The sequence below is a fragment of the Neopelma chrysocephalum genome, unplaced genomic scaffold, assembly GCF_003984885.1.
Source record: "Neopelma chrysocephalum unplaced genomic scaffold, ASM398488v2 Primary Assembly neopelma1_147, whole genome shotgun sequence".
Classification (NCBI taxonomy): Eukaryota; Metazoa; Chordata; class Aves; order Passeriformes; family Pipridae; genus Neopelma; species Neopelma chrysocephalum.
The window spans coordinates 8,091,719-8,119,533 of record NW_020897809.1 but is presented as its reverse complement, the minus strand read 5'-3'; the positions used below and the strand labels follow the sequence as shown (position 1 = coordinate 8,119,533).

The following is a 27,815-nucleotide window of genomic DNA, read 5'->3' as shown; positions in this document are numbered from 1 at the left end:
ATGTGAAGGAAATTGTATTAGCTTCTCAGTTGCTCTGCTCTCTGTGTGGCAGTAGTACTTTTGTTTTAATTGCAAAAAGTCCACCTAAATTTGACAGAATTGAAAGGCCAAAATCACCCCACAGGCACCCCCAGTAAATTTTGTGTAATGCTGTTTTCCCCTCCTTGTTAGTCTTAAAATTCAGGCTCCCACCAGGCTGCTCTGTGCCTCCAGTGTGACATCTGGAGCAACAAGGCAAAATTATAATCCCACATCAGTAAAAATGAATGTTTTTCCTTAACTTCTTTCTTCTATATTCACCTACAAAAATATACTTTTTACAAGTGCTAGCAAGGCAGGAACTCAAGTTACCTACAGACTGATATTACTAGTATGGGATGTTTTATATCCTTGCTGGCAGATCTAGGTTTTCTATCCGGTCTCAGCGTAAATACCTGGTAAGGAAATAGGTTTTCATTTCATGCTTTTATGGAATTACTCTGAGTAGTAATGGCTAAAATGAAATGGCTTTATTAACTGGCAAAATATTTTAATGATGCATTGCAGAAGAGTAAGAGGGCAAAAATAACGTGGAGTGAGATTTCAGCATTCTGGCTCTGGGGGAGTCCGGAAATGATAACAAGGCTCCATATTGGCAAGGTATAAAGGCCTGTATTTTATTTTTGTGTTTTTGTAGTCTGGCCAAAAAAGATGTTTCCATGAGTTACAGATACAATCAGAAAGCTAAACAACATTGGCTCTTGCTGTAGGCTGAAATTACAGTAATTTTTCAATTACTTTCAACAAATCTGGTGGCCACCAGCTGCTCTTTTAATGCAAGTGTTAGCAAGCACTTTTTTACCTTTCCACTCCCTCTTGGATATGTTATGCTGGCTCCTTTAGCTTGGCTAGAAGGAGTGATCTGTCTCCTTGCACAGTGTGTTGGGAGGGGATCTGAAAAGGGGATTCCTCTCTTCACTTTGAACTCTGTTGCATGAGCTAGTTACATCCCACCCTAGTCAGGGGAAGGAAAATAACACTGTGTGCCTCATCCTCGAGTCTAAGTCCTTGAAAAAAAAATTCCATTGTTTTCTTTTAATATGGCTTTATAAAAACTTTTCTCTCAATGTGCTGTGTTGTGCATTTGAGGCTCACTGGGTCCGACATGCTGGAGTCAGGGTTATGTCCTTGCCCAGGCTGGCAGCCTAGTGCTGAACTCTTCTCCTCTTCTTGGTTTCACTCAGCTCCTGAGGGTTATTGTAACCTACTTTTTTTTGTGAGCGATTTCCTTTCCCCTCTCTTCCAATTGCTCTTTTTGCTTTACGGAGCATAGCCAGAATAATCATACAAAGCCGTGGAAATCAACAGCAGTGTGTAATTCAGGGCTTGGTAACTGACCGGGGAGGGGCACAGGGGAATGGTTGTGCTCCTTACAAAATCACCACATGATATATCAATCCCCAAGACATATGTCTGCATTTCCTTTTTTTTACAATCTATTTCAGGAAACACAAACCTAAAAGGAAACTAAGTGCCTTTTCAAATAAATGGTCTGTCTTCGCAACCTATACGCCCCTTCTCATCTGAGTGCATTGAAGTGTAGTGGAACAGTCATGAGATGATGTTTTGTCCTCATACGCACTCTTTTTGTCCACTGAGAAAACATGTGTGAGCAGAAAATGAATGCTTTGGGCATTTGTCCAGAATCCTGCAGTGGTTTGCATCATATGTTGCTGTGTCTGTGCTGCTCGGATAGATCAGCGTCCATTGCACTGGGGCCAACCACCAATTAAAAGAGTGACAGTGATGATAGACCAACACCTGCTGAGGTGTCTTTCTGTGAGCATAATTTTCACAAGGTACCTCAGCCTAAACATGAAGTTACCAGAGGCTCAGCTCTCTCCATGAGAAGATGTAGATTTTCTCTGCTGGCTGGCATGTAATTGAAAGGAAATATCAGCCTTTTTCAGTCAAAGGCTTTGCACGTTACTCTTGCGTTTTTTCCCCCCTCTCTGCTTGCTTATATCTTGTTTTGCTTAAAATACGTTTGCACATCTCTAGAAGTTTTGGGAGATTAGGAATGTAGCTGATACCTCTGGCAGTGAGAAAGGCAGAGTCTTTCTCTCCACCTAATTTGTTGCCCAGTCTATTGCAACCATGGGAGTGGTCTAAGAAATGAAGGTAGTTGGGAGAGTCAGAACCCAGGGGTCCACAAGATCTGTAGAGTTTTGATGTACTCGCCATTAGAAGCTCCTTCCAGGGTGCAGGATGATCTCTAACCACAGTCAGACTAAAAAGAAAGAGACATTTTCCTGAGAAATAGACAATGACTGGGTGGTCAGGACATTTGTGTGAGCAGAGAGATCCCAGCTCAGATCCCTGATGTGCCTGATTTAGATCTGCAGTTTGAATTGGTACCTCAGGTTATTTTAGGTTATCAACTATGACATGTAGAGCTCCTGTATCATCACAGAAACAACAAAAAAAGGTTACATTTCTGCAAGAAAAAAAATATTTCCCCACTCAAATCCACTGTCACTGCAACAGGAAAAGCCCAGAGATATGAATCCAATAACACAAGTTTCTCTTCCTGAAATAATTCTTCCTCTGCCTGTGAGTGAGGACTCCAAGCTGAGCATTGGATTATCCAATAACTGTTCTGTGATCCCAGCTGGAAAATAAAATAGTGTCCAGTCAGTTTACCTACCAACTGCTATTCCCATGTATTAGCAATAGCCATGGTCTTACATCCCAGAGATACTGGTGAAGTCTTTCTTCGAAAAAATCATCCCCAATTGATTAAACAGGAAGAAATAACTCCTTTTTATTTCTATGATATGTAGCTGAACAGTCATAAAGATGAGGCCTTTCAGAAAGCAAGGAATTTAAATAGTAATAATAAAGTGTCTGTGTTCCTCCTGTAAAGCAAATGTTGCTTCCCTGAGCAGTTCATTTCTAATGCATTTTTTTCTTTGAATCTATTGTCATGTTTCTGATGAACTCCCTTCCTGCCCAGGAAGGAGCTATTGCTTACAGTTTTGTCTTCAAGCAATGGACATAATAATAGATATTAAAATGACTCAAGAAAATCAGGTACCAGAGCAACCGTATTTATACATTCCTTTCTGGGAAGAAAACACGGAGAAATAGAGGGGATAAACCAGACTGATTTGAACAACAAAAAGCAATTCTAGCATCCCTCACAGGGAAATTAAAATGATGGTGGTGTTTCTGATATATTTTTATTGGAAGACAGTTAAGAGCTGAGCTCTTGTGGAGCAGGTTCAGGCTTTGTCTGTGGGTCTGTCTGGCTGAGGTGGTATCATTTGGCACAGTGGAGCAGTCTGGTTTCAGGTTGCCAGCAGCACAGGAGGCGTGCTGATGTTCAGAGCCTCCATGGCCAGGTGTATCCTGATTTTGGGAACTTCACAGGGTGAAGTAAACCTCACACAAGCCCTGACCCTGCAGCATATCCATTTTACTGCTTGTTAATGCAAGTGGATTAGCTGCAGTCTTGGGCTCGTGCTCCTGGTACTCCATAGGGACATAGCCAAGGAGAGACCAAGAGGTTGGTCCTGTTCCCACTCCATCAGGTTGTAGCCATCAGGCAAAGTTCAACCCAAGGACAGAATATCATCAACCCTTAAATCCTGTCACAGCCAAAGGTCTCCAGAGGTGACTTTGGGTCATAGAAGGAAGTTTTTTCATGTGTGACCCCCTCAGGTCTGGGTCAGAGCCTTGATCCTCGCTGTTCACTCCTTGGGGGCCCATTTCAGTTCCACACTGAGTGCCCCCACCACTGCCCCAGGGAATGTGATTTAGAGCCATAATGCCTGGAGGACGCCCAGTCTGAGCAATGGGTTGGGGCTTTAGCCATAGTCCTGGTTGCCAGAACCCTGTCACACCCAGAGTATTTTCCAAAAAAACTCTTTATCTGCTACTTTTACTGTAGCTTGGGGTAACATGATATTTTCTTTTTCCAACAGTTGCACCACTTTTTTCTCCTGCACATAAGCATCAAATGCTGTTTGCTGAATATTTCACTTGTTCTTATTTGGGCTGAAGGTTTCTGTTACCACTGGCCCTTAGGGGACCAATTTAGCTGCACTGAACCAGTTTTGGTGTTCAACTCCTTCTTTTCAAAGAGCTGCATTTACACATCAGTTGAACTCTTCGTATGCTGGCATCTTCCACACTTCCAGCTCAATGAATGTTTAAAAATGATATGTCTATCCTCACACATAGATATATCTCTGCCTTCGAAATGGTGGGGGGACATGAAAGTCATGCTGAGAAGCGGGGGAGATTTTGATGTACACGATGTCCCACCAGGGACACAACCTCATTCCAGCTGAGTGAGGTTTTGTGCACAGAAAGGCAAAATAGTCAGCCCATGTATCATTAAAGTGTTGCAGCAAAGCCTCTCCAAGACAGTGAGTGCCTGAGTAAATTCTGCATTGCTGACCAAGTCTCAGCTCTCTGCCCCAACCTGCACTATGAGATCGGCTTTTGCAATGGCGAATGTGTCCTGCAGCATCCTGTTGTTTCCGGGGTTCTTGTCCCAAGTAAATCTTCACCCTGTTGCTTATCTTGTGCCTTTCATACCTTGATGGGCAAGCCTGCAAAATTCACTCTGTTCTCTTCCAGTCTTAGTAAGAGATGCAGGCAGAGGAAGTAATTTCATAGTCTGTTTTTTCTGATAAAATACACAGGATTAAAGATCTTTGGGTGCCCATAGGGATTACACTTGGATATTGGTAATGCATTAAGTATGAGTACTGTTTTGGATTATGACTTTCCTTAGTTCGACCAGAGTTGTGATGTTGATGTCATGGTGGAGGAGAGAGAGCTTTGTGTTTTATTACAGGGAATTTTCAGAAGCATCGTTCTGACTTCAGCACATGAGGTTGGTGCCCTGCAATCACACAGATACTGTAGCAAAGCCAATCTCACTGTCTTGATTGAATCATCTTCCCTCAGCTGCATAGGAATCAGCCTATTCAGACTTTACAGGGAAAAGATACCAGAGCCAAAACAAACTCCTGGAGAGGATCCCTGAAGGTGGTATGTGCATATATCCTGCACTGAGTGTGCAAATACCCCTCAAGTCTATATATTCCTTCTGGGCCATTGAGCAGGATCCTTATTTCCCTTCAGACTGTAGCATCTGAGTGATGGATGGCAGAACTCTACCTATTGCCTGCCTATCAGTTTAACTTCTCAAAGCCCTTTTGGAAGCCATGGTGCTGTATAAGCAGAATATATAATTATTTAGAGTTTGTTTTCCTGTAGCTGTTGGCACAATGGAGCCCAGATGTTCTTTTTCACCCTAGTTGGCACAACCCTTTCTCACTGTAGTGTGGAAAAAGCCTGATGAAAATAGCTCAAGGGACTATGATGTAAAAGGTAGTACTTAAGATCCCATCACAAGCTGGAGTGACAGAGATCTGTGCTGGGTCTGATATGTGGTGTGCTGAGGAGGGAGGTGATCTAATGCTGTGCTGTGTAGTTTGTGTTTTACTAGTTGTGTCTTAGTATTAGTAGATTATAGCCCTGTAGCCTGCACATGGATATACTGTGTGCACATGGATATACTGTGTGCAGGGTAAATCAGAATTTGAATGGTTCTATGATCTGTCCTCAGTATGGCTGACTAGACAGAGCATCCAAGAGAGGCATGCTCATGTATTTCCCTTCCTGTCTCGTGCACAGGCTGTTATCCCTGCCGGCTCCTAGACGCTGCTGCTCAGTTCTGCACAGTCAGACTCTGCTATTTAGGGATGGCACCAAAGCAGCATTATTTGTTTGTTTTTCCCGTTCCATATGCGTATCCCTCCCTCCCTTAAAGCCACAGAGAAAGTGGGGTGACATGTGCAGAAGACCCCTGCATTGACCACCCAAAGCATGGGACACCTTGCTCCCCCAGTTCTTCCCCGAGCAAAACACAGCTCTGGACTGGTTCCATGCTTGGTGGCAAATGGGGTGTTAAGCTGATCCTCAGCACAAGCCCAAGTCATCAAGGACTGGGATACATTTATTTGTGGTATATCCTCTTGGCTTTGGTAGTCAAGTTATTAAAATGAGGCTTGTCAGCACACCAAAGAGGGTTGGGGGGGCTTTGCATCTTCCATGCGGTTTGATCCTGCTCAGCTCGTTAACACTCAGTTGCTTTTGTGATTAATTATTTAGTCTTCTCCCTCGGTACTGGGGTATAATAGCACAGCCCCCATTTCTGCTGAGATTCACAGTTCTTTGCTTTTCCCTGCAAGCCTTTCACACCACCTCGAAGCGCAGAGCAAGGCAGTCCAGGCTGCAGCATTTAAAGAGCCCCATCAGCCCCCGAGCTGCTGCTCGCCCTGTGGCACTGCCACGGCTGCCGGGCAAGGACCGGGGCTCTGCCTGTGGGTGGCCAACAGTCCCAGCTTTTGCACGTACCAAAGTCAGTGAGGAGCAGTGGGAGAGCTGCCCCTGAGTGCTCTGTCCCTCCAGATATGGCCTCTCACTAGTGGGTACTTGTGTGAGGGGAGACATCAGGCAGGGCTGGCATCGACTCCGGGTACAGTCAGACACAAGACTTGCAAATTGGAGGCGAACTTGTCAGTAAAGAGACTTTATTTGGGGAGTCAGGCTCAGCAGCCCTCTTCCATTTCTCTTCTGGATGCATTTTGAACAGCTTTCAGTTCAAGTTTTTGTAATCACCCAAGCGTTGTTTCTTCAGCCTTTTGTTTTTGGGGGTGTTGTTTGTTGCCTTGATTTGCTGTCTGTAGCCATTTGTACAGAGAAGTTTGTCAGTTCTCTGCACAGAGCAGGGGCTTATGCCCATGGTGGGGCAGGTGTGGGGTGCTTCCTGAGTGTGCTGGTGTGTGTTCACACATGGAATGTGTGTGGACAGGTGTAGGGTGAATCTGGGCCCAGTGGGTGCTGTGGTTGTTACTGGGGTTGTGTTTCAAAACAAGTGAGCTGAGAGCTTGCAACACCCAAACTGTCACCTGTTCTCTGGGGCTTCAGGGCCATGGGCCATGTGCAACCGGTGGCCCAGGGAGGGCTGGCAGGTTCCCCCAGTACTGGAAAGCACTTTCCTCCTTCCCCAAATATCCTTTGCTGTGCTTCCTGTGTGAAGCTGCTGGATAAGGCGAGGCCTGGGGTCTGAATAATTAGCAAGGAATTAGCTGTGTTTTCTTCATGACACAGTCTCCCCGCTTCCTCTGATGTTTGCATCCTTCTCTTTTCATCTCATGCCTCTGTGGCAAGTGCTTTGCACAGCCATGGGATGCGTGGGAGGCTCAGCCAAGGGGCAGGCAGGTACATCCCAGTGCAGCAGAGTCTGGAGCTGGTGCTTGTGGATGTGTCAGATGTGACTCGGAAGGTGAGAGTCTGTCCTTTGCCCTGCTCTGCTGCTGGATGAGCCACCCTTCCTTCAGATCCATAAAACAATGAAGTGTCAGCTCCACTTCCCACCAAAGGTGTTGGAAAAGCCAATTACTTTATGCTTAGGAAGCTGATGAAGCATTAGTCTGTGTTTCTTTATGTTTTATAGCAGTCCATAAATTAAATGGAAACTCACAATGATCTGGAAGGGAGCCAGGAAGAGCAATTATTTGTCAGAAAGACAACATGACTAATGGTTTTGCTACATGTTAATTGAAAGCATTGAAAGTTTTAGCAAAGTAGCGCCCGAAGGCAGCCAGTACTGTCTAGAGCAGACTACAATGGGCGGCATCACTCACTCCTGTTCAGGAAGATCAGTAGTAACCAAAGTGGTTAATTGAAGACTATCTTTAAATTTCCCCATAAAAGGTTATAATTTTGGAATGTCTCATCCCTGCCCGATCCACTGGGGATATTTTGGTTGACCTCCTGAAGCTGTACTTTGGTGTAAATCTGTGCAAAAGCATCTTTGGGGCTGTGTATGCAGATGTGAAGTGCAGAACCATGGGGGTTCACACCCTCTGTGTCCACACACCCTCACCATTGACACTTCCAACATGCAGATCCAAGACCTCAGACGCCTCCCAGATGGGCAGCAGTGGGTCCCTGTGAGCCCTGTCTGCCCACCACAGCGTGATGGGGACTGTCACCGTTGTGGTGCTGAGTGCCACCGAGGCCCTCCCTGTCCCTGGGACCACATCCAGCTTGTGGGAAAGACATCTCATTTCCAGTCAGGGAATCGTAGTGTGTGCCTCCACCTCCTGTGTCCATTAATAGCACTTAAGTAGCCTGGTGGGTCAGGGATGCCGAGGGTAACACGTAAGCTGGAAAGAATCCAGAGCGGAGGCTGGACTAGCTGCCCTGGCAATTAGGTCATAGTAAAAATAAAATCCATGCCCCAAACACCCATTTCTTTTTCAAACTCAACCAACTCTTGAAATCACATTTGGCCGCATCATACATGTGGGTACACCAGGTATGGTTTTTTCACAACACAAGTGCATTTTAAGACTCCAGTATCATAACCCTTGAGCCATATTGGTCATGTTGTTTATTAAGAGTTACCATTTCAAGGATTGGGTCTTAATATATAAGCTTCAATTTATACCACTGCTTAGTCTACGTAATGGTCATGGAACTATTCACGTTACAGAGAAACTAATACACATTATAACTTGTAGGATTCAGGCTGTCTATAAGAATATGTTTACCTTCTCATTTTCCAAGAAATTAACAAAAAAAAAAGATAGTTCTGTAATAAAAGTAGGTGAACTAAGGAAATTTAAAATATTCATTATTTATTTAAATTATTTCATTATTTAAAATATTCATTGGTAAAGTCTTACTTTCAAAATCATTAAATATCTGAAATGATTTTATGTATATTATATTGTATTTTAAAATGCTTTACTATATTCTGTGGTGCCCTGAGCACCTTGACTTCATAAATAAAAGAATTATGTAGAGTCTTTGTAATATGAAAATTAATGCTTAAATGCTTAGAGACATAAAAATTTCAGCAGATTTTCTAAGGCTAGTGATAAGGGTTCATAAACATGTTAATTTTTCCACTCTTAAAGATTTCAGGTGAATGGAGTAAAAGAGGAGATGTTAACAAAATCTGTGCTCTTTTAATAAGAGACTGGAGTGTTTGGAGGGCAGTGTACCCAGCTGTTCTACTTCAGCACTCTAATAACATCTCCAGACACTGCAATAGCAATAAAGCATGACAGGATTGTATAATAACTCTCTTTATCACTTTTCTTGGTAATATGAGGAGAGCATACAGCAACCATCTAACCTGTGCCCCCTTTCAGAGCCTGTGTCAACTTGGGGCAGTTATTGCAGAGGGCCACCATCCATTTTTTTAGTCTCTGACTCACCTGAACTCCTCTGGGGGGTGGGGGGGTGCATGTAGTGTGTTTTGCTTCTTGGAAGGAACTGGGAGCGGGACACGCATGTGTGTCTGTCCCACATACCTGCCAGGAGAGGCTTTGGGCAGGGGGCAAAGCCAGTTTGATGCAAAGGCATATTCAATGTGCTCACCCTGGATCTCAAGTCCTTACCTGTGTTATTTAGGTGTTCTTCCTCTGGCTTTGCAACCTGGGGGATGAGGCAGGTAGAAAGCTCTGAGGTGGGAGCTTGGCTTATGGTGAGAGCCTGTTGCAGGGTGGGCACTGGTGCCCTCTCCAGCCTGGGGTCAGGTTTCCTGAGCCCTGGGCAGGGTTGGTGGTACCAACCCTCCAGCTGGTGAGGCTCTGCACTGTGTACAGGAGGATCTGCACATCACCACAACATATCCCCTGGCAGGGGAACAGCTCCGAAGTCCTCAGTGGCCAGAGATTCGTCATAGGATAACGCTGCAGGCAGTCTCTGAATGGACAGCCCATTAGGCACACAGAAACTGTGGGTTCTTTTCCCCCTTGTGTAAATTTGCACATCTAATGATCACTTGCGTTGGATGGAGAGATTTCCAAAAGGATGCTACGTGACCTCTGCCTCCCACTCTTTCTGAAGCTTCTGGGTAGCCAGGAGGTGTCCCAGAAGAGGATAATTAGGCTTGTGCTATTTCAACTTCCTCTGATCCCTTGGAAAGAGTTAATTACAGTCTTCTCCCTCTTGCTCAAAGGTGGCTGGGTATTATTATCAGAGCTGTAATTATTCATGCTAATTGCTTATTTGGAGAGGGAGAGAGCATGAGAGAGAGAAGCCCCAGACTCCCCATCAGTGGTTAGCAGAGCAGACCAGGTGCACTTTGCGCAGGCTGGACGGAGGTGGTGCTGGAGCTGGAAGGAGGTTGGGGATGCTGGAGTGCTTGTGAGCGAGCCGTGGAGCAGAGCCGGTCCTGCTAATGCTGCCACCTCCTCCGGGACTGAGGAAAAGGAGCATGCACTTCTTGCAGACCTTCCTCCGGTGGAGGGCACTCCGAGGTAATTGTACTGCTGATTGGAGTCTTCGCTTGTTTTGTGGCTTAATTTACCTTTCATCATTTATTTTGTTTCAAATCTCCCTAGGAGGGAGCAGGGTGGGTTGCGAGATGCATGTCTGAGGTTTGTGTTTAAGCTCCCCTGCAGATCTTGTCGCTGATATTTCATTAACTGAAAAAAACTTCTACGATCCCCTGACTGCCTTGGTGTTGGTGGGTTTGAGTTGGGAAGGGGAAAAGGAGGTGGCATGTCTGTCTTCTTCCTTAGTTACAGACTTTTAATAATAAGGCTGATTTCCTTTGGAAGCTTATTCCTATAACCAGAGATGGGGATTGCCTGTTAAAAGCAATGGATTTAAGCTTTATTTGTTGGTGGCTAGGGGTATCTGAAGTGTGATGATCCTGATTAGATGCTTTGAAGGAAGCAGCATGGTAAAATATAGCATGCTTTGGAAGGTGGTCTTTTGTGGGAAAACGCAGTGGGAAGCTGTCTCCTTGGGCATACCTGGAGCAGTCTGGGGATGGTGGAGTGCCGTGAGTGTGATGGCACATTCCGGCTTCTTCTGAAGAGACCGAATTGTTGGTGAGGTGGGAGCTTGTTTGGAGAACTTGAGTCATCCCTAAGAAGTAATTATTTTATTTTATTTTTTCCTGCAACAGCAGGACTTTGTGTTCTGCTTGACTAGGGTTGCAAACTGCTCCTGGTACTAATCTTTGCATGAGTCAGTGCAGTGGTGAGTGGTCCACTGTGGCGTGGACTGTTTTCTGTTGATCTTTCTGTTTTCTCTTAAGCCTTTGATTCCTGCTGTTCTTAAGGCAGAGGAAAACAACCTTAAAATTGCACATCTAGGTGACATGAACTATGCAGGTTTTAACAAAATAACTGGAAGGAGTTACCTCCACCAAATAGCTTAGGATGTTCCTCTGTCCATTTATAAAGGTGTCTGTGCTGCCGTCCTTATGGACAGCAGCCATGTACTGTGCTGGAAGCCGAACCCACTGCTCTGTCTTCTGGAGATCTAAAATTATTATCCTAGTGCTTTAACTTCCTAACTGGCCGTAATTATGTTTTAACGTACTGAATAATCTTTGCATCTGGATGTTTTACTACTTACTTAAATTACACAGGCTTTCCATGTTCCTGTCCTCTTCCTGACAGAGAAATTGTCTGGGGACAGAGCACTGCTGGTGCAGGGACTGCAGTCATCCCCATCTTCTGGGGTGGGAGGCAGGGAGGAGGGTAGGGAGATGTTTCCCTGTGAGTATCGGAGAAGTTTGGATTTACAAAGAGATCAGAGGCTTGGGCCACTCTTCTAACAGGTATTGTGTTGCTGAGCCTTAGCTGAAGATTTATTTGTAGTTTTCTAAGCCTTTTGCATGCTGATTATTGAGAATGCTGGACACCTTCAAGAAGCCACAGAATACAAATTTACAGCAGTGATACAATAGAAATGTGATAAGTAACCCAGTCCATCCAAATTTGGATCCCCTAAAGACAGGAAATTTTTTACTTCTCTTTAAATCTGTAGGAATTAAGAGTCTTACTTCCTGGGGTATCTGGTTAAACTGAAGGTATTTTTTTCTTTAATTCTTTTTTCACCCCATATTTTCTGACAATTACCACTTTCTCCTTTGCTGTTCTGTTCCCAAGCTATGTGCAAGTGACCCAGCTAATTGCTGGTTACTGCTTTCCTATGGACCTTAGATCTCCCAAACACCTCCTAAATAACGCTGTTGTAGAACATTAATACACCTTTGTGTGATTTTAATAGCAAACTTCCTGTGCTCTGCCAGCAGCACTTGCTGCCTCTGTGTCTGTGGTTTATTCTTCATGGTGGGGTTGCAGGGCTATGAGTGAGTGTTGACCTTCTTGCACCCATGTCACTCAGTAGTTCAACTCCATGTGCAAATTGCCTGGGAAGGTGAGAAATCTTCAGGCTTTTAGACCTGATCTTTGCTTTACAGGGGTTAAAATATGGTGTGCTGCTGCCATCAAGGAGAGTGATGCTCCAGAGGAATGTACTCTGGAAGTTACCAAAGCCCATGGGAGACTGAGATCTCACTAATGAGGGAAACACATCCCTTCATGGAGGAACTACCTGACACACAATACATGGCTCTTATTGAGGTCCCCTGACTGTGGGGTTCTGCAGGAGTAGAAAATCTCTAGACTTCATGTCTTTTTCAAGTCAAAAAGGGATTCCTCCATGGAATGTTTGTGTCCCCTATTTCTACGTGGATATTGGAGTTAGAGTACATAGGTAGGGAGAACCCTTAACTATTATTGGATTTTTCCATTAAGCCATTGCTAGGAGAGAAACAAAAAGCCTATCAGGTGCTGTGCTCAGAATGTCTCTGTTGGGTTAATGCTGGCTCTGGACAGACTGGGGCTAAGCTATCACACTGCCATGGTGTTCATTCCTGTCCCCTGGGAAGGGAAGTGACAGGGCTGGTGAGAGCAACTTGTCTGCTCATTGTTGGGAACCAGTTCTGTTGTGTGTGTGTGGGTGTTCAGTGGCTGCAGGGTGACCAACATGCATCCTGGGAATGTTAACTACTGGTTTAGCAATAATAATAGTAATCAATAAAATGAAAAAAACATAGCCTCTCTAAGTGTCCTGGAGTGCCTTGTGCAATTAGCTGACCTTGTGTGCCATAGGAAGACAGATGTAGGATGTCTAACACTGGGGAGTCCCAACCAAAGACAACACCATTGCCCTTGACCTGCTGACATCCATATTTCGGGAATGCAGGTAAAGAGTCTTGGAGCAAGGCAGCTGCAAGTACAGGACTGGGTAAGAGGCTGGGAAGTGAAGTCTCGTAGCAGTTTGGTGTGCTCACTAAATGCCTGCCTTTCATCTGCAGTTGACCTGCGCTGGAGTTGGAGCTAATCGGGAGATGTACAGACAAGCCTGTTGGAAAGCAGGCATGTCTAAGCAGGCTTGGTGTGCTTTGATCTGAAAGGCTCTCCCGTAAGCATCAGCTGGCCTTTCAATTGATTGCTGTGGGAGAGAGGTTTTGATGGAGTGAGATGGCACAGTTGGGTTTACTGGATTTTTTAAACTCCCGTGGTTGAAATCAGAAAATGCAGATGAAAGGCTTTGTAAGAAGCTGGCTTTGGGAGCAGGGGGACTGGGGAAGCTGATGCTCTAGTCCACATCAACTACTGCAGTAGTTTGGGCTGTTATAATTTTGACAGAATCCATTAATTAAAAGGTTACATCAGTCAGCACTCATTGAGTTTGACAGATCTGAGATTCAATGCTAATTCATGGAGCAGCTCTACCTGGGGTGTACATGTCTTTAGGGGCTCGGGCAGCCAGCAAATCATCATCTGTGCCTTTAAGTTCTTGCTCCATCTACTCCTGGTATATCTGGCTGGGGGAAATGCAGGAGGGAGGCTTTACACAACTGGGCAAGATTAGTGAATGTCAGAGAAAAAAACCCAACCAACTCAGACATCTGTGCATTAGCTATCTGAACAGCAGTGCTGACCAAACTGCACTTCCCAGAGAGTACCTACACTTCTCCATGGCCACTCCGAGCAGGATTCTGTGCCAGGTCCCAAGAGTGTGGGACTGTGCCTTAGAGGGGTTTTTCTACAAATTAGCCCCGGGAAACGTTCCAGCTAGAAATAATTGTCTGCTCTAAAGTCGTGTTCCTTGGGGTTGACTTTTTGAGACACTTTCTGAAACAACATTGTGAGGGGCAAGTCCTGATTTTCATTATTTTTTTTCCCCCGAGATATTGCTGTTTCTTTTCTTTGCCCTCACAACACTGATGAGGGCATCCCTCATTATTCTGATCCCTGACAGAACTTTTAAACCCTTACTCGGATCTTTCCTTGTCATTTTGTCTAAACAGTGACATGTGGTGGTGACATAACGTGCCAGAGACACATGTAACAAACTTCTGTGGAGAGACATACATAGTTATATATGTGTGTACATATATTTTGCTAGCACTTAAATGTATTAGCAGTTTCTTCCACATTCCTTTGCTGGTGCAGCAACTGATGGGGATTTTGTGGGTTATCCCCAAGCTCGCAGGCAGGCGCCTTGCAACTTCCTACTTTATTCCACTTTCCATGCTCAGCCAGAGTTAGAACATCCTTTACAAAGCAGCAGTCACTTTTCATTTTGCAACATATACCAACTAAATATTCTCAATAGTATTATCTTGACAACAAATAACCTGTGCTGCTCCTGTTTTAAACTGTGTTATTCTCTTACCCCCCGTGGCACTATGCAGTGCCCACTACGCTGTTCCCTGCTGAAGTCCTCACCAGCTCTAAAGCTTTGCTGCTGCCACTGTGTGAGGGCCTTTTGTATCTCCATCATCAGAAAACAAATGCTGATCTACTAGGGATCTGGTTGAGCAGTCTTGAGTGTGAGACTCAGTGGAAGTAATGTTGTGTAATCTTACTCCTGACATAATTGGTGCAGGAAGCTCTTGTGTGAACTATCTTAACTCACTCTCCATCACCTTCTAGTTGGCTGCTCTGTGCCTTCAAAAAGGCCTGACTTCAGAGGCTGATGTATATTTTTCCCTTCTCTACTCTTTGTGAGACTTAATTCAAGTTAGCACATGAATTTTGTGGCGTGCTGAGTTTACATGAGGGGAGCAGCAAAAGCAAATGTCAAAACAGGGGCTCACTTCCTATCAAAGATTGGGAAGGAAGAAGATAAGGGGTATCCCGTTCTTCTAATGGATTGTTTGGATTATCAACAAATTATTATGATGGCCATGTCAGGCCCTCCTGGCTTTAATACCAGATTTGTGAATCCTGAAAAGCTTGATGCAGCTGGGTTGAAATCTGTTCTGGAGCCTGATTCTCCCTGACAGCTAGGGTTTTTGTTTGGTTTTAGAGTGGTGTTTTTTGTTGTTATTGTTTTCCTTTTTATTTTCTTTAATTATTTTTTATTTTATTTTATTTTTTTAAACTATCTAGCAGTTATTTGCTCTGGTAAATAACTGGACACCAAAGCAAGAAATAATCAACTGCATCACTGCAGCACCTTCTTTCTTGCAGGGTGATGTTGTGACCCTGATATGTGTGTGTGGGAAGAAAAATATTAACCTGCATCTCCTTCTGTCCCCGTTCTCCTCCTCCAACTCTCCGTTAGCCATTTTAAAAGGAGTTGTGGAGTCCAGCACTCCCAACTGAAGGGACATGCTGCTCCCTCGTGGAGCTCCACGCATTGCAGGCGAGATCAGATCACAGCGCTGCTTTGCCTTGCAGCCTTAGGTACAGCCCTTGGTGTAGCAGCCTCTAAAAGGAGTGATTCTCCTTTTAGGAAGGGAAAATGAGGTTTCACAGGTGATGACATGAGGTTTTTTCCTGTCTTTAATTTCCAGCCAGCCCCTGCCTTGGGATGGAACATGTGGGAATAGATCATGGAGCTGGCTTGGCTTTGGAGGGTGGATAAGGAAGGGTAAGGATGTGGTTCTGGGGAGAGGTTTCTCTAGCCTTATTTAGAGGTTAGTTGACCTGATATGCCCAGGAGTTAGACACTTGCCTGCATGTCCGGCATGCTCCCTACAGGCAGCCCTGTGTCTGCAGTGCTGCAGCCTGAGGCAAAGACAAAGTGCTGAGTGCTCCAAACATGGGGCTAAATCTCTCTTACAAAGGGGGGAGCAAACCTGAGGTCTGCGCTGTTACCAGAGAGGGGGAGGAATTACCCGAGTGCCTCTAACTCTGCTGAGGAATCTGCTAAATCCTACCGTCACCCAGCAGCTTCTGTCTCCTGGAGAGTTCAATAAATTAAATGGTCTTTAACATGTCTGCTGGAATTAGGTACCTTTTTGGAGAAGAGCCCAGATGCACGGGGAAGGGGGAGAGGTTTGAAGCCCGGCTGTAATCGCAAGAGGGCAGAGTTGGCTCATAGCTCCTGAGCTCCTCCAGCTCATGGACCCACCACGGGGCAGCGGAACTGGCCTTGCCCGTGGCACTGGCGGCAGCCGGAGCGGCGGCAGTTGCTGGGCTGCCGGCACAAATGTGACTCCATCCCTCTGACTGTGCTCTTCGGCACCATTGTTACCTGGGGGGAATATATAAATAAGACAAGAATATCTCTTGTGAGCCTTTTCTAGTTGCTTTGAAAGGTCAGTGGTACCCGTGCTACACTTGTGGGCATGTCTCTATGGCATTAATAAAAGCTTCGTTTTAATATTGATGTTAGAATTGAAAACATAAATCGATTGTTAATTAGCAGCTGCATTGTGGCTCGAGCAGTGCTGGTAATGATGCATGGAGGTGGCTTCCCAAGCAGTGTCTGCTCTGAACTGCACAAATGGCATAAATGCAGATCACAGGTCCTGTTTGCATTTAAAATAGCAGAGGTGTCATTGCCAACGAACACATCTTCTGAGCAGATACTCAGCAGGCTACTACTACTGGCACATTTTGAGCTTATCTTTTGTGACATTGCCTGGAAAGAGCTGGAACGATCATGATGGGAGACTGCCTCCTGGTCACTTGTTGGTCATTGCTCTTGGCACTTTCAGGTAATGCAGAAATTCAGAGTTTGAGGCTTCTAAACAAATTCTAGATTTAGAATGTTAGGAGGAGACAGTGGAAAACAATCACTTGGATTAGTTCAGCCAATGCTTCTGGGATCCTGCCAGTGCAGGTACTTTTTGGAAATCCTCCTTACAGAGCTCTGATGTGCTCTGTCTCCGTGTAGAGTATTCTGGGATAGGGGAGATTTGTGTTTTAACTTCATCAGATCAAGAGCAGATCTGCTAATACACAAGTGCCCACACATGAGACACTGAAGTCCCCAAGTCGTGGCCATTTGGATCCTCGACTGGAGACAAAACCTGTGCTGAGGATCTGGGCTGCACACACAGCCTGGATGCTGAAGCCAGTTCATTGGAGATATGAAATAACTTGAAACTGAAAATTTGAAATAGACCAAGGCTCTGTCATGTCCCTGAGCATGTTGTCTGGCTGAAGAAAACCCCCAGGTCATCCTTCCCCACCTGCACTGCCATCACTCTAAGTCCATGAGTACAGATGTGTGTCACATGGAGTGGCATCCCAGGCTCCCAAGTGTTTCCCAAGAGTGGTCTGTGAAGGTAAGAGGTGCCATATGAGCTGCCTGCTGGCATCAAGCTCAAGATGAGGGAATTTGTAGACTGTCCCCAGGACAAAGGAAATAGTGTTGCTCACTTGAACTGGTTTTCACCTTGCTCATGGAAACCTGTCACAGGGAAAGGTACAGCTGGCCAGTGGTCCCAGGGCTGTGCAGGGCCGTGGTGGAAGATAGTTCCTGTTTTCCACACCACGAGTCCAATTAGATCAAAGTTCTAAAGCCAACTGAAGCACAGCAGAAGCATCTTGTCCCTGGGAGCTTAGTGGAGTTGTAAAACTGAAGGCAGAGCCATGCCATCATCCAAGTCATGCTGGCAATCTCTTCTGTGATTGAGGAGTAGCTCCCCTATGCAGCATCATTAGGGTTCATAGTTAGCTCTGCTGTCTGTCAATCTGTCGAGCATCTCTTGTGTGAGTCTGCACTAATCAGGTGCAGTATGGTGTCTGTATTACGGATCCTGCTCTAATGAGGTGATAGTAGGTGGTGCATGCCATTAACCTTCCAGGCTGTTCTAATTACTCAGTTTCTGATCATGCTTGTATTAGTATGTGATGGCTGAACTCAGTAGAGTGTTGCCGGAGCATCATAGGCTCTGCAGACTTCAAAGCTGACTCCTTCCCTCGCTTCCCTCATTTCCCTGCTCCATGCATGGCATGAGAAATATAAGACTGAAGCACGGACTTGGAGGAAGGGTTGGGGGAAGGAATATGGGCCAAAAATGACCAATAAAGCAAAAGCAAACTGCAAAAACCTCTCAGGTTTTGTGTCTGTTTGCACTTAGTAGTTTTCTATATTTTTCTTCTTAGTCTTTATATTTCCCCCCCCAATTTTTATCTTGTCAGTCTTGGGAATTGTTTTGAATGGGATTTCCCAAATTTACACACCCATCTCTCATTTAGCTCAAGCACTGCTTTAATTCTCTTCTGGCCCTACCTGAGCCCAGCATTTTCACAGGAAAAAAACCCCAAACCTGCTTTCACTGGTTAGTTGTTTGCTCTCTGGTTTGCTAACTGGGTGACTAACTCCTTAGGCTTGTAATCCATAGAGAGGTGGTATCTGGTCTCACACAAAGCAGTGCTTAGGGTGGGCTGTGCTAGTGCAGGCATGCAGATGTGTCTCAATAGCTGCTGGAGCAGAGCCAGCTCCCAGCAGCACCAGCCAGGGCCAAGGGTGATGGGGTGTGCTTGCCTAAACAAGCAAGCGCTCCCCTCCAGAGCAGATGGGTGCCTGTGGTGATGTGGGAGGGACTGGTGGTAGGACTGCCAGCTGTGGACTCCAAACTGGAGCAGCATGAGAGGCATCCCAAACCCTGAACACTGGGGTAGCTCTTCAGGATGCTGTGCTCAGCAAGAAGTGGTCCTACCTTCCATTGATCCAAATTTCATTGCAAAGCCTGAAGAGAGATTTCCCAAGTACTGCAGATGAGTTGATAGGAAGACACAGAGGGAAAAGGACTTTCCAAAGTGAAATAGGCACGGTGGGAGGCATTCAATTAGCAAGGGAGCTGGTGGTAAACATTGCCCTCATCTTGATGGAAATGCATAGGGAATGTATGTGCTGGCACACTTGAATTAGTTCAACACAACTGAAGAGCCTCGTCTAAGATGTAGAGTAATGAATGAATCTGATTTTACTTAGATCTGAACTTGTCCTTAGGCAATGACATTTGTCTCAGTGAAGACTCATCTTGTACTGTATGTTCATTATAACTGAATTCTGTTTAAGGATGCTCATGGTAGAGCAACACATAAAATAAAATCAATTATGCTTCAGCCATCTTATCTCTACTAAGTATAAAATGGGGATTGATTGTGCCTCTGAGAAGAAAATGCCATGTAACAGTTCTCATCTATGTTTAAAGTGTTCCTGGTAGACCAAAATCATTTAGAAACAGCTGCAGCAAGAGTAGGATGGTGGGCCTGGATGGGAGCTGACACTGTCTTGTCCTGTCCTCAGAGATGGTGTAGGAAGAGTCCTATATTGCTTTAATACAGCATCCTTTTTGCAAATGCACTTGAACAACAGTGTGGAGACCAGGACAAAATATAATACCTGATCAAATCATGCTCTTGGTGTGACAGAATAGTTGCAGATGCAATGGCAAAGCAGTCTTGTTTAACAGATTTTTACCTTCTGTACCAGTGGATTCAAAGGGATGAAGAAGATCTGGAGTGCTGGGCCACAGCGTGTGGGAGGAAAGCAGGCTCTGAGTCACGGGTGGTTATTAAGTGACAGCAGAATTGAAATGCCTTGAAAGCCCCAACTGTGCACCCGTGTAGGCTGCTAATTGTTGATGATCTGCAAAGTCCTGGCTGAACTTCTGAAAGCGCCCTCTTTCCCTAAAGGAAAAGTGGAATAAAATGGCCTTTTCACCAGCCTCTCAGCTGAGCTCTGAGAGCATGTATGACACAAAAGGCACAGCCTCCCCTTGGGCTGCTGGTTGAGGTGGGATGGCATTGCTGCCTTGGGGCCCCCAAAAGCGTCTCCCGCCACCTCTCCTGTGGTACCAAGCAAAGCCTGGCGTGTGGTCACCTGAGTGGCCTGAGGGTCTCTTGCCATCCTGGTGGTGGTGGTGGTTCATGGTGCCTCTGCAGATGCAAGAACAAGGATGCAGAGGATAGCTGCCCACCTTTTATTCCGGGGGCAAATGAGTCCCAGAGAGTGATGCTGGAGAGAGTGGGATTGTGGGGCAAAGGACTGCTGGATACAGAATTGCTCCTGCTAGTGTTGAGAGCCCCTTTTCCTTCCCAAAAGGTAAGGGTGCCCTTCTAGGATGTAAAGCTTCAGGCTCAATTTCCTGATTGAGAATATTCTTCCATTCTGGGGTTTCCTTATTCACCAGGTCTCTTGCTTGCACTTGGGTTGGTTTTAATTCTCTCCAGGCTATGTTGGAAAACTTTCAGGTCAAGGCTGAGGAACATCAGGCTTGATTTGAATGAGGTATTTTCACCAGGTAACAACTGTTGCTCAAGGATTTTGTTGGAAATATTTCTCAACCTGTTCAATTTTCTTGCAACCCTGGTGTCACGAGTCTGGGACGGCCCAAGCACTCACAGCGCTGTGAATCACTCCTGGGCTGACACTGGTGGCCTCAGGAATGTGATGGAGAAGAGCCAAGTCGTGGAGGTAGCATGCAGGGCACTCCTTCACTGCAGCGTGTTGTCACCAGGCTCCCCTGACAAAAATAACTGTGCATGCCTTGGGTTGAGCTGCATAATGCAGGTCTGTGTGATAAGAACACATGAATTAGGAGCTTACACCTCACTTTGAAGTCTTTAGAGAAAGGGCCAACTTGATCCTCCAAGCTGACAGACTCAAGAGATCACAACTCTTCTATCTGTGGTTTAACATGACGTTTGGCCCCTAAAATTGGTGCTGACTAATTCTGCAAAAAGACATGTCAGAGCTGTAGCTCAGTGCCTGGGGAGATGTTGGAGGTATTAGTAGGTCACTGGTTAATGCTATGTAAAACTCTCCAGGGCTTAGTTTGAGGTCAGAGCCTTGTCCCCAGATGTAAGACCTGCTTGTTGCATGGGGGTGCCCAGACAAATACCTGTCCCCTCCTTCTCCCCAGCTCCTTTGGGCTCACAGTACTGCTGGTTCCTTCCTTGCTTCCTTGTCAAGCCTGTAATCTGTAAGAAAACACAATGCTTTCCTAAATTTAGCTTCATAAGTACTGTGGGCGTTGTCCCTTCTCCCCCCTCCCCCAGTTTTGAAAGCCATCTTAAAAACTGCACAGAGATTTAAATGGCAGCTTGATGGGAATCCATAGGAAATGACTCTGCAATTAGTAAATCTGTCCTATTGTGACAGCTCTATTATTAAACTGCCATAGATGCCAGGCTATTAATCTGCTGTCTGCTCAATCCCCATGCTTCGCCTTCCTTGCCTGTCCTTTTCACCATTTGATTTTTTTTTTTTTTTTTTAAGTTTTAACTGCCTTCCAGCAAGTGTTTCCACGGAGGGGGTGTGCAGTAGTACTTGCAGGGGGAGGGAAACTTTGTGACACTGTCCTTTAGGAGCTTTTTGTCTGCAAGGCAGGTGAGAGAAAGCCCCCAGTTGTTGCCTCTCACTTGCTTTGAAACTTTTGCTACTTCAAAACTGAAGAATGTGAAACTCCTAATTTGCAAAAGTCCAAGGAAGCCCCTTTTCGCAGGAAGATGAAGGGATAGGAAGGGAAGCTGTGACAGTAAATGGGCAGCAATATTATCTTGGGAAAAGCCATAGCTGTCGTGATGGCAGATTGAACTTTGCAGCTGCTGTTTCCTCCATCCTGTGACATAGGCAAGCATCTCATTTCTTAGCCCATAAATATGCTCTGTCACCCCAGGGCTCGGGGACAGGGAACAGGCCAAGTGCTGGGGTGGGACCCTGCAAGGCTGCAAACTGCAGTGACAGGAGTGCCTCAAATTTTACCCCAGATGGTCCTCCACGGTGGGGTGTGCTGTGTGTGGGCAGTGCACGCTTGTGCACACTCACCCCTCCTGGAAAAGCGGAGGCTGCCAGGGGGGCAGAGGGCAGCAATAGCATCCAGAGGAGTGGCTGCTGCAGGGTGGGACTGAGGTGACAGGAAGGCTTTGTTTTTAATCTGAGCATTGAGATTGGCCTATTGAGGTGGCGGGGCTGGCACCTCTGTCCTGGGGTTTCCACTAGGCAAGGGAATTGTGTCCTCTGCAGCGGTGTGAGGATGAGCTAATGCAGGGGTGTGTTTGCTGGCTGCTGAGAGAACACACAGGAAGGTCCCCCCAGCTTTAAATCTGTGACCTCTTGGCGAACAGCTGCTGCTCAGTGTGTTCCTGGTCTCAGGATACAAGTTTGCCACCCCTGCAGCTCCCCATGCATGACAGTGCCCCATGGAGGAAGAGCTGATGATGGTGCTGCCCACTGCTGCCTGGCAGAAAATCTGGATGTATACTTTGAAAAATGTGCACGTATAACTGTCTGTTCTTCTCTAATAAGAAGTGGTACTGCCCAGTAATTATTCTATTTTTACGTGCTTCCTGGGGAAGAGTGTACCTCTCAGTACTGTCCGGACTAGGTCTTTCTAAAAGCTTGGAAATTTGGGATTGTGTGGACTTTAACAGCTGGAGTATAAAGAAAGAATCCACACAGAGTTGGGCCTTGGCAGAGACAACAGGAAAGTGATCTATCAACCTGAAATGTGAGACTTAAAAACTGTTGTGCTGATGAAGTGAAGAGCAGCAAAACTGCTCTAACAGGGAATTACATCTATTTTTTCAGGCTTTTCCCTCGGCCTCAATGACTTAAACACAGCTGTGATGGTGTAAATCAGCTGTGCCATGTAAACCCCTAAATTCTCTTTGCATCCTGTTGCTATAGAAACTTCCCTGAAGCCTGGGTACCTGTACAGCTGCTTTGCTGCTCTGGGAACACCGGATGCCTCCAAGATGGGGCATCCAATCAAAGAGATCTGCTGTGGACTTGGGCCCATTCTGGAAAGGAGTTCTGTTGGCTGCTGTATTTGGGCTGCTGAGGTATTAAAAAAAAATGAAGATCTGCATCCACTTAGTGCCAGCTTTAGTCCCTTGTGACAAGAGATGGGCTTCCACTGAGGATTCTGCCCTCTGTTAACTGCGGGTATTTAGGAGATTCTTAAATACAGTATTATATTCCTAATTATGCAGAAATCCTTCAGTCTGGCGTGTTTCATCTGGAATTATGCTCAACCGTCAAATCCTGCCAAATACCTTCTTAGAGGGAGGGAGGCTGGTGCACTTGGGTTGCTCTCTGCAGAGAGGAGAATCCCGGCCACAAGGCCAAGCTGCCCGGCTCTGGGCAGGATGAGTAGGTGTGGGTGCTGCTGGGGTGGATGTGCCCATTTCCCTTTTCACAGTGGAGGCACAGCCATGGGCACTGATGTTCCCTCACCCATGTGGTCCCAGTGTAAATGCTTATGTTAGGGGAGTATTTTTGTTTGACCATGGGGTTCCTTCATGGCGACACTTCCAGAGGATACTGGACGGAGGCTTTCACTGGAGAAGGTCCCTTCTAACCCAAGCGATTCTTTGAAGAAGGGAGAGACTGGCTTTGGAAGAGGACTGATGTGGCAGCTAGAGGAATGACCTGTGAAGAGCATTTGCACTCTCCTCCTCCATTACCCTTCTCCTCTGGCTAAATTGCTGTACACCAGGAGTGAGTCATTCTGGGGATAACAGGCCGCATGATGTTTTGTATATTTAATAATGTACTTAATGTGGCTGCAATTCAGATCACAAACATCCTTTTCAATGGTGCAACTACTGCCTAAAAACCATCCTGACAAGCTTGAGGCAAATGCTCTTTCTAAAGGAATCCAGTCTTTAATTACTTTGGAACACCACATAAAATGTAGGTAATTGTTAGTCAGTCGTGCCTGGGCCCCCATCTGCATGCAATGCTCTCCAGGAGCGTGCGGTTACTGCAGGGGTGTACCTGAAATCTTGCAAGGAATCTTTAATGCCCCAGTTGTGACCCGTCCCTCAGGTGTTGCTTGCTGGTTCAGAGCCCCTGCAGGCTTCATTGCTCTGTCTGATCATTTTGATCAAGATCTATTTTCTTGTTGTCTACCCCCCAACATACATGCATCAATTCTCAGCTATGTAGAAAGCAAACCCATAACTTCCACTCCAGTCTCCATGTCCTATTAAGCCTTGTGCTGCTTCTTAGCAACAAATTAATAGTTGAGTGAAAGGGGCTTATAGTACAACATATTTTGGAGAATAAAAACTCTTAAATGATCATTCTGTAACTAATTGGACAGAACATTTCTGTTCCGAAATACTTTTTCTAGGGAGCTTTTTTAAACCTATAATGCTAGTTCCTGTTCTGCAGTAGGTCTGTTACTGTGTGTCAGGGATGTCAGCTAATATGAAGGTGGGAGATCACAAAACTAGGTTTTTGTAGTGCTTTCAGAAAATAATTTTCTCTCTGTGCTTTTTTTTTCTTTGAAAAGAAGAAGACAGTTGAAGTATCTTTTTGCTAAGTGTTACAGCTTCAAAACTTGATTTTCTTGGCCATAATTTAACCAGTGTGGATTCTGGCCTGGATTCTGTGAGTTCATCTTTGTGGAGTAACAAAGTTTGCAGTTGTGAGCCTTTCAGTATTGTTCCTAGTGGCCCTTGCACAGAAATACAGTCTTGGAGGAGGAGATGTAGCTCTGGAGAGTGAACTTCTGCAGGAGTTTCTGTGCCTTTGAGTAACAGAAACAATGACCAGGAAAGCACAGGGAAATAATATTTAGGCTCTGCTCTAAGTATTGCTCTAAACTTTATGGCAATAACAAACAAATCTCTAACTTTTAATGCCTTATTGCACAGTAGCAACTGAGTTTCAGCATGTGAATGACTGCTGAGGTAGCAGAGAGTGAGCACTTGCTGCCTCTTCTCATGTGTAATCAAAAGGTACAAATGAGAAGTTATCTTTTTCATAAACCGGGTCACTGGGTTAATAGAGTTTTGAAAATATCCCCTCCTAACCCATGCCATTAATATCTCAGCATCCATCTAGACTTTAATACTGTCACATGCCCATGATATGTGTGTCTGTCATCTGCTTGCTTTGAGGGTTTTCTCCTTTAGTGGAGGAAATACTCTGCAAGGTTGAGATCACTGCTGAATACAGGATGATGCTCTGACTGGCAACAATTCATCTTCATTTGAACTCTAAATATTCCATTTCTCTAGCTGATGAAAGGCTTGATTTAGGATAGCAGCTTAGTGACTATTCCAGGAAGGGTTTGAAAAGGCAATATTCAGCTGAAATTTACAGAAATTTAGTTTTTAAAAGCTAGTTGATCTTTTGAAGTTTCTGAGTCTGGTAACCATCCCCTGGACTCTTTTGTCTCCTGCTGTAATGGGTTTGACTGAGACACTCTGGTATGGGTGGTGTTTGCACTGCTTTCTTCCTGGCTTTGAGTATGTTCCCTTTGATAGTGATTCAGCAGAAAATTCTAGGGTTCAGGGCAAGGAGGAATAGGGAAAGCACGTGCTGAGCTGTATTTGCTGTTCTGTCAAAAAAGATGAATCTTCTCTCTAGTTTAGATGGCTAAAGTTAGGAACTTAGTTCAAGGGACTTGAGATGAATTGTTCTCTAGGCAAACATGTCTTTCTCCTTGGTCATCCTAAAGCAAGCCCTGGTGATGCTGTGAGACAGCTCTTACAGGTGGGGATGGATCCATTCCCTAGCACCTTCCTGAAAGGTGCTGATCTTGTTCTGAACAGCACTGCTGAGACTGTAGAACACAGAACATTAGCTTGACTTTCCTGTTGAGTCAGACACTAAATACTTCATCCTTCTCCCCACACCTTTTGGGCCCAGGTGCTCTGTTGCTTTTCTGGGCTACAGTCTGGGCAGGGTGCGTTGGCACACTGTTACTCCTAAAGTTGTGGCCTTCCCTGATCTGATAATGGCAATACAAAAAATTGGTTGGGTAACAGGTGTGATATCCCTTTTGGACTGGTCATCAGGATCTTGCAAGGAGGTGCCAGATGTCTAGTTTTCTGAGCAAGGGGGATGCAGATTTCACATGGAGAAGGACTCAATCCTTCTTGCCCTGTAGGAGCAAGAGCTGAATGGCCACAATTTCACTTTGTACATTTCAGATGTCTTTAAATGTGCTTTTTCTCCTCCTCCCCTCTCTCTGAGAAATAGAGTTCACTCTACCTTTGTTATCAGGAATACTCCTCTCCCTCCTTAAGTGCATCTTGCCTAGAGAGATCCCACTATCAAGTCAACCCATTTTCCTCGTGTAATGCAAATCCCATCTCCAGATAGTCAAGATTACCAACCAGCTTTACTTCCGAGCTGTGAGAGCAATAGGTTGTAGTTGCCATGTGGTTAGCAAAATTCTCTCTGTTTAAATGGAAGGCAAGGAGATGTTTAAAAGTTGTTTAAAAGGAGATGTTCCCTCAACTGGCTCCTTTAAGTCTTCTCCCACCCTAGAGCTTAGCACCCAGGTCCCAGCCACCCTGATGTTTCTGGGATCATGCTCTGACTTCTGTGAGTTAATGACTTTTCTGCCCATGTCCAAATGACACTGACTACCAGTTACAAAATGAAAATGGTAAATTCATCTGTTAGCTGCTCTCTCTCCTGCAAGATTTACTTCCATCAGGGATTTTTATAGGCCAATGTTGTGTCTTTCATGATGGGAATGTGTGGTGGAGGAAATTTATTGTTCCCTTCCTAATAAATAGCTGTAATTTCATTTCAGAACAACCACTTTATGTGCGAGAAAGTGATTCCATTATGCCACTGCACAGCGTTGGGAGCATCTGTGGCAGTGGGGCATTTGGATTAAGGAGAGTAAAGGCTGCACATCTGCTGCCCTCCATCCCTATTCACAGAACAAAGTGTTAATCCTAAAGAAAAGAGAGCAATTAGCTTGTAAACCCTTCCTGAACTCACTGGAAGATTAGCCATTTTCAATTAAAGCTTTTCAGCTGGAAAGATAATGGGCTAAAATTTCCAGCTTTTAAAAAATACTATTATTGACCATGTGGTTTTATTTCTGTCAATTTATATCCTTTATAATTAGCTACCCTGGGATAATTAGGACTGCCTCGCGCCATACCCTGCTCCCCACTCTCTCCCCTTAGAATGCAAATGGCAAACTGACTTTGTGGTCCATCTCCCGGCCTGTTGCAACTAGCACGGATCCGCTGCTGTTGTCCGGACCCACGCTGGGGATGAACCCTAAGCAGTATTTTATAGGTTACTGTAACGCACAAGTGAAAGGATAAACCTTTACACACTGCTATGAACGTGCTCTAACTGTTCCCGGGGAGACCGGATGGGAGCAGGGAGGCTGATCCCATCTTGCAAACCTGCAGTAACAAGCAATTTGCAGTCCCTCGGGGAGCTCCGCGTATTCTAAAGCCAAAATACTTCATAAATCACTGGTCCCAGCACTTGGGAGTTACCTGGAGCTGTGTGTGGCTCTGCTTTGTCCCAGCTTGGGAGGTAAAATTTTGACAAGCTGGAGCGGGAGCCAAACCGGCAGCTGGAAACACCTCTCCCCAGAACACGCGGCTGACCAGCTCTGTCCGAGGGCGTGTTCGAGCACTTCTGAACAGCGCATCCTCCTCGGGGCGTCTGGGGAGAGCCTTCCTAAGGCAGCCAGGGAGCCTGACCTGGTTTCACCCTGCGCTGGAAAGCTGCACTCTGTGGCGTTGCAGTGCCTTTTGGGTCATCTCTGTCTGCTTTCTGTGATCCGCTCCCCCCGCGCTCCTGCTGCTGCCGCAGAGTGGGGCACTGGCAGCGCTCAGCGTGGCCTCTGCTGCCCACCCAGTGTGGGGGAGAGGCTGGGGCTGGAGCCAACAGTCAGCTCGTGTCCCCATCCACTCTGTGTCCCCACTCAGCTGGGTATCTCTGGCTGCACTGCCTTG

The 27,815-nt window shown here is 45.6% G+C and overlaps 1 protein-coding gene across 6 annotated transcripts in view; it reads left to right on the top strand.

Annotated features, from left to right (window-relative positions):
* GRIP2 (glutamate receptor interacting protein 2) overlaps positions 1-27,815 on the top strand; it is a 279,768-nt gene that overhangs the window by 161,853 nt on the left and 90,100 nt on the right. For 2 of the 6 annotated variants that reach the window (XM_027700691.1, XM_027700696.1), the window contains exon 1: positions 10,252-10,337. The exons of 2 other annotated variants lie outside the window; for them this stretch is intronic. In XM_027700691.1, coding sequence (XP_027556492.1) covers positions 10,259-10,337 — 79 coding nt within the window. In that variant the 5' untranslated portion in view covers positions 10,252-10,258. Of the gene's footprint in view, positions 1-10,251; positions 10,338-27,815 lie in introns of those variants that run through there. 2 more of the 6 variants (XM_027700695.1, XR_003536975.1) reach the window with 2 other exon arrangements.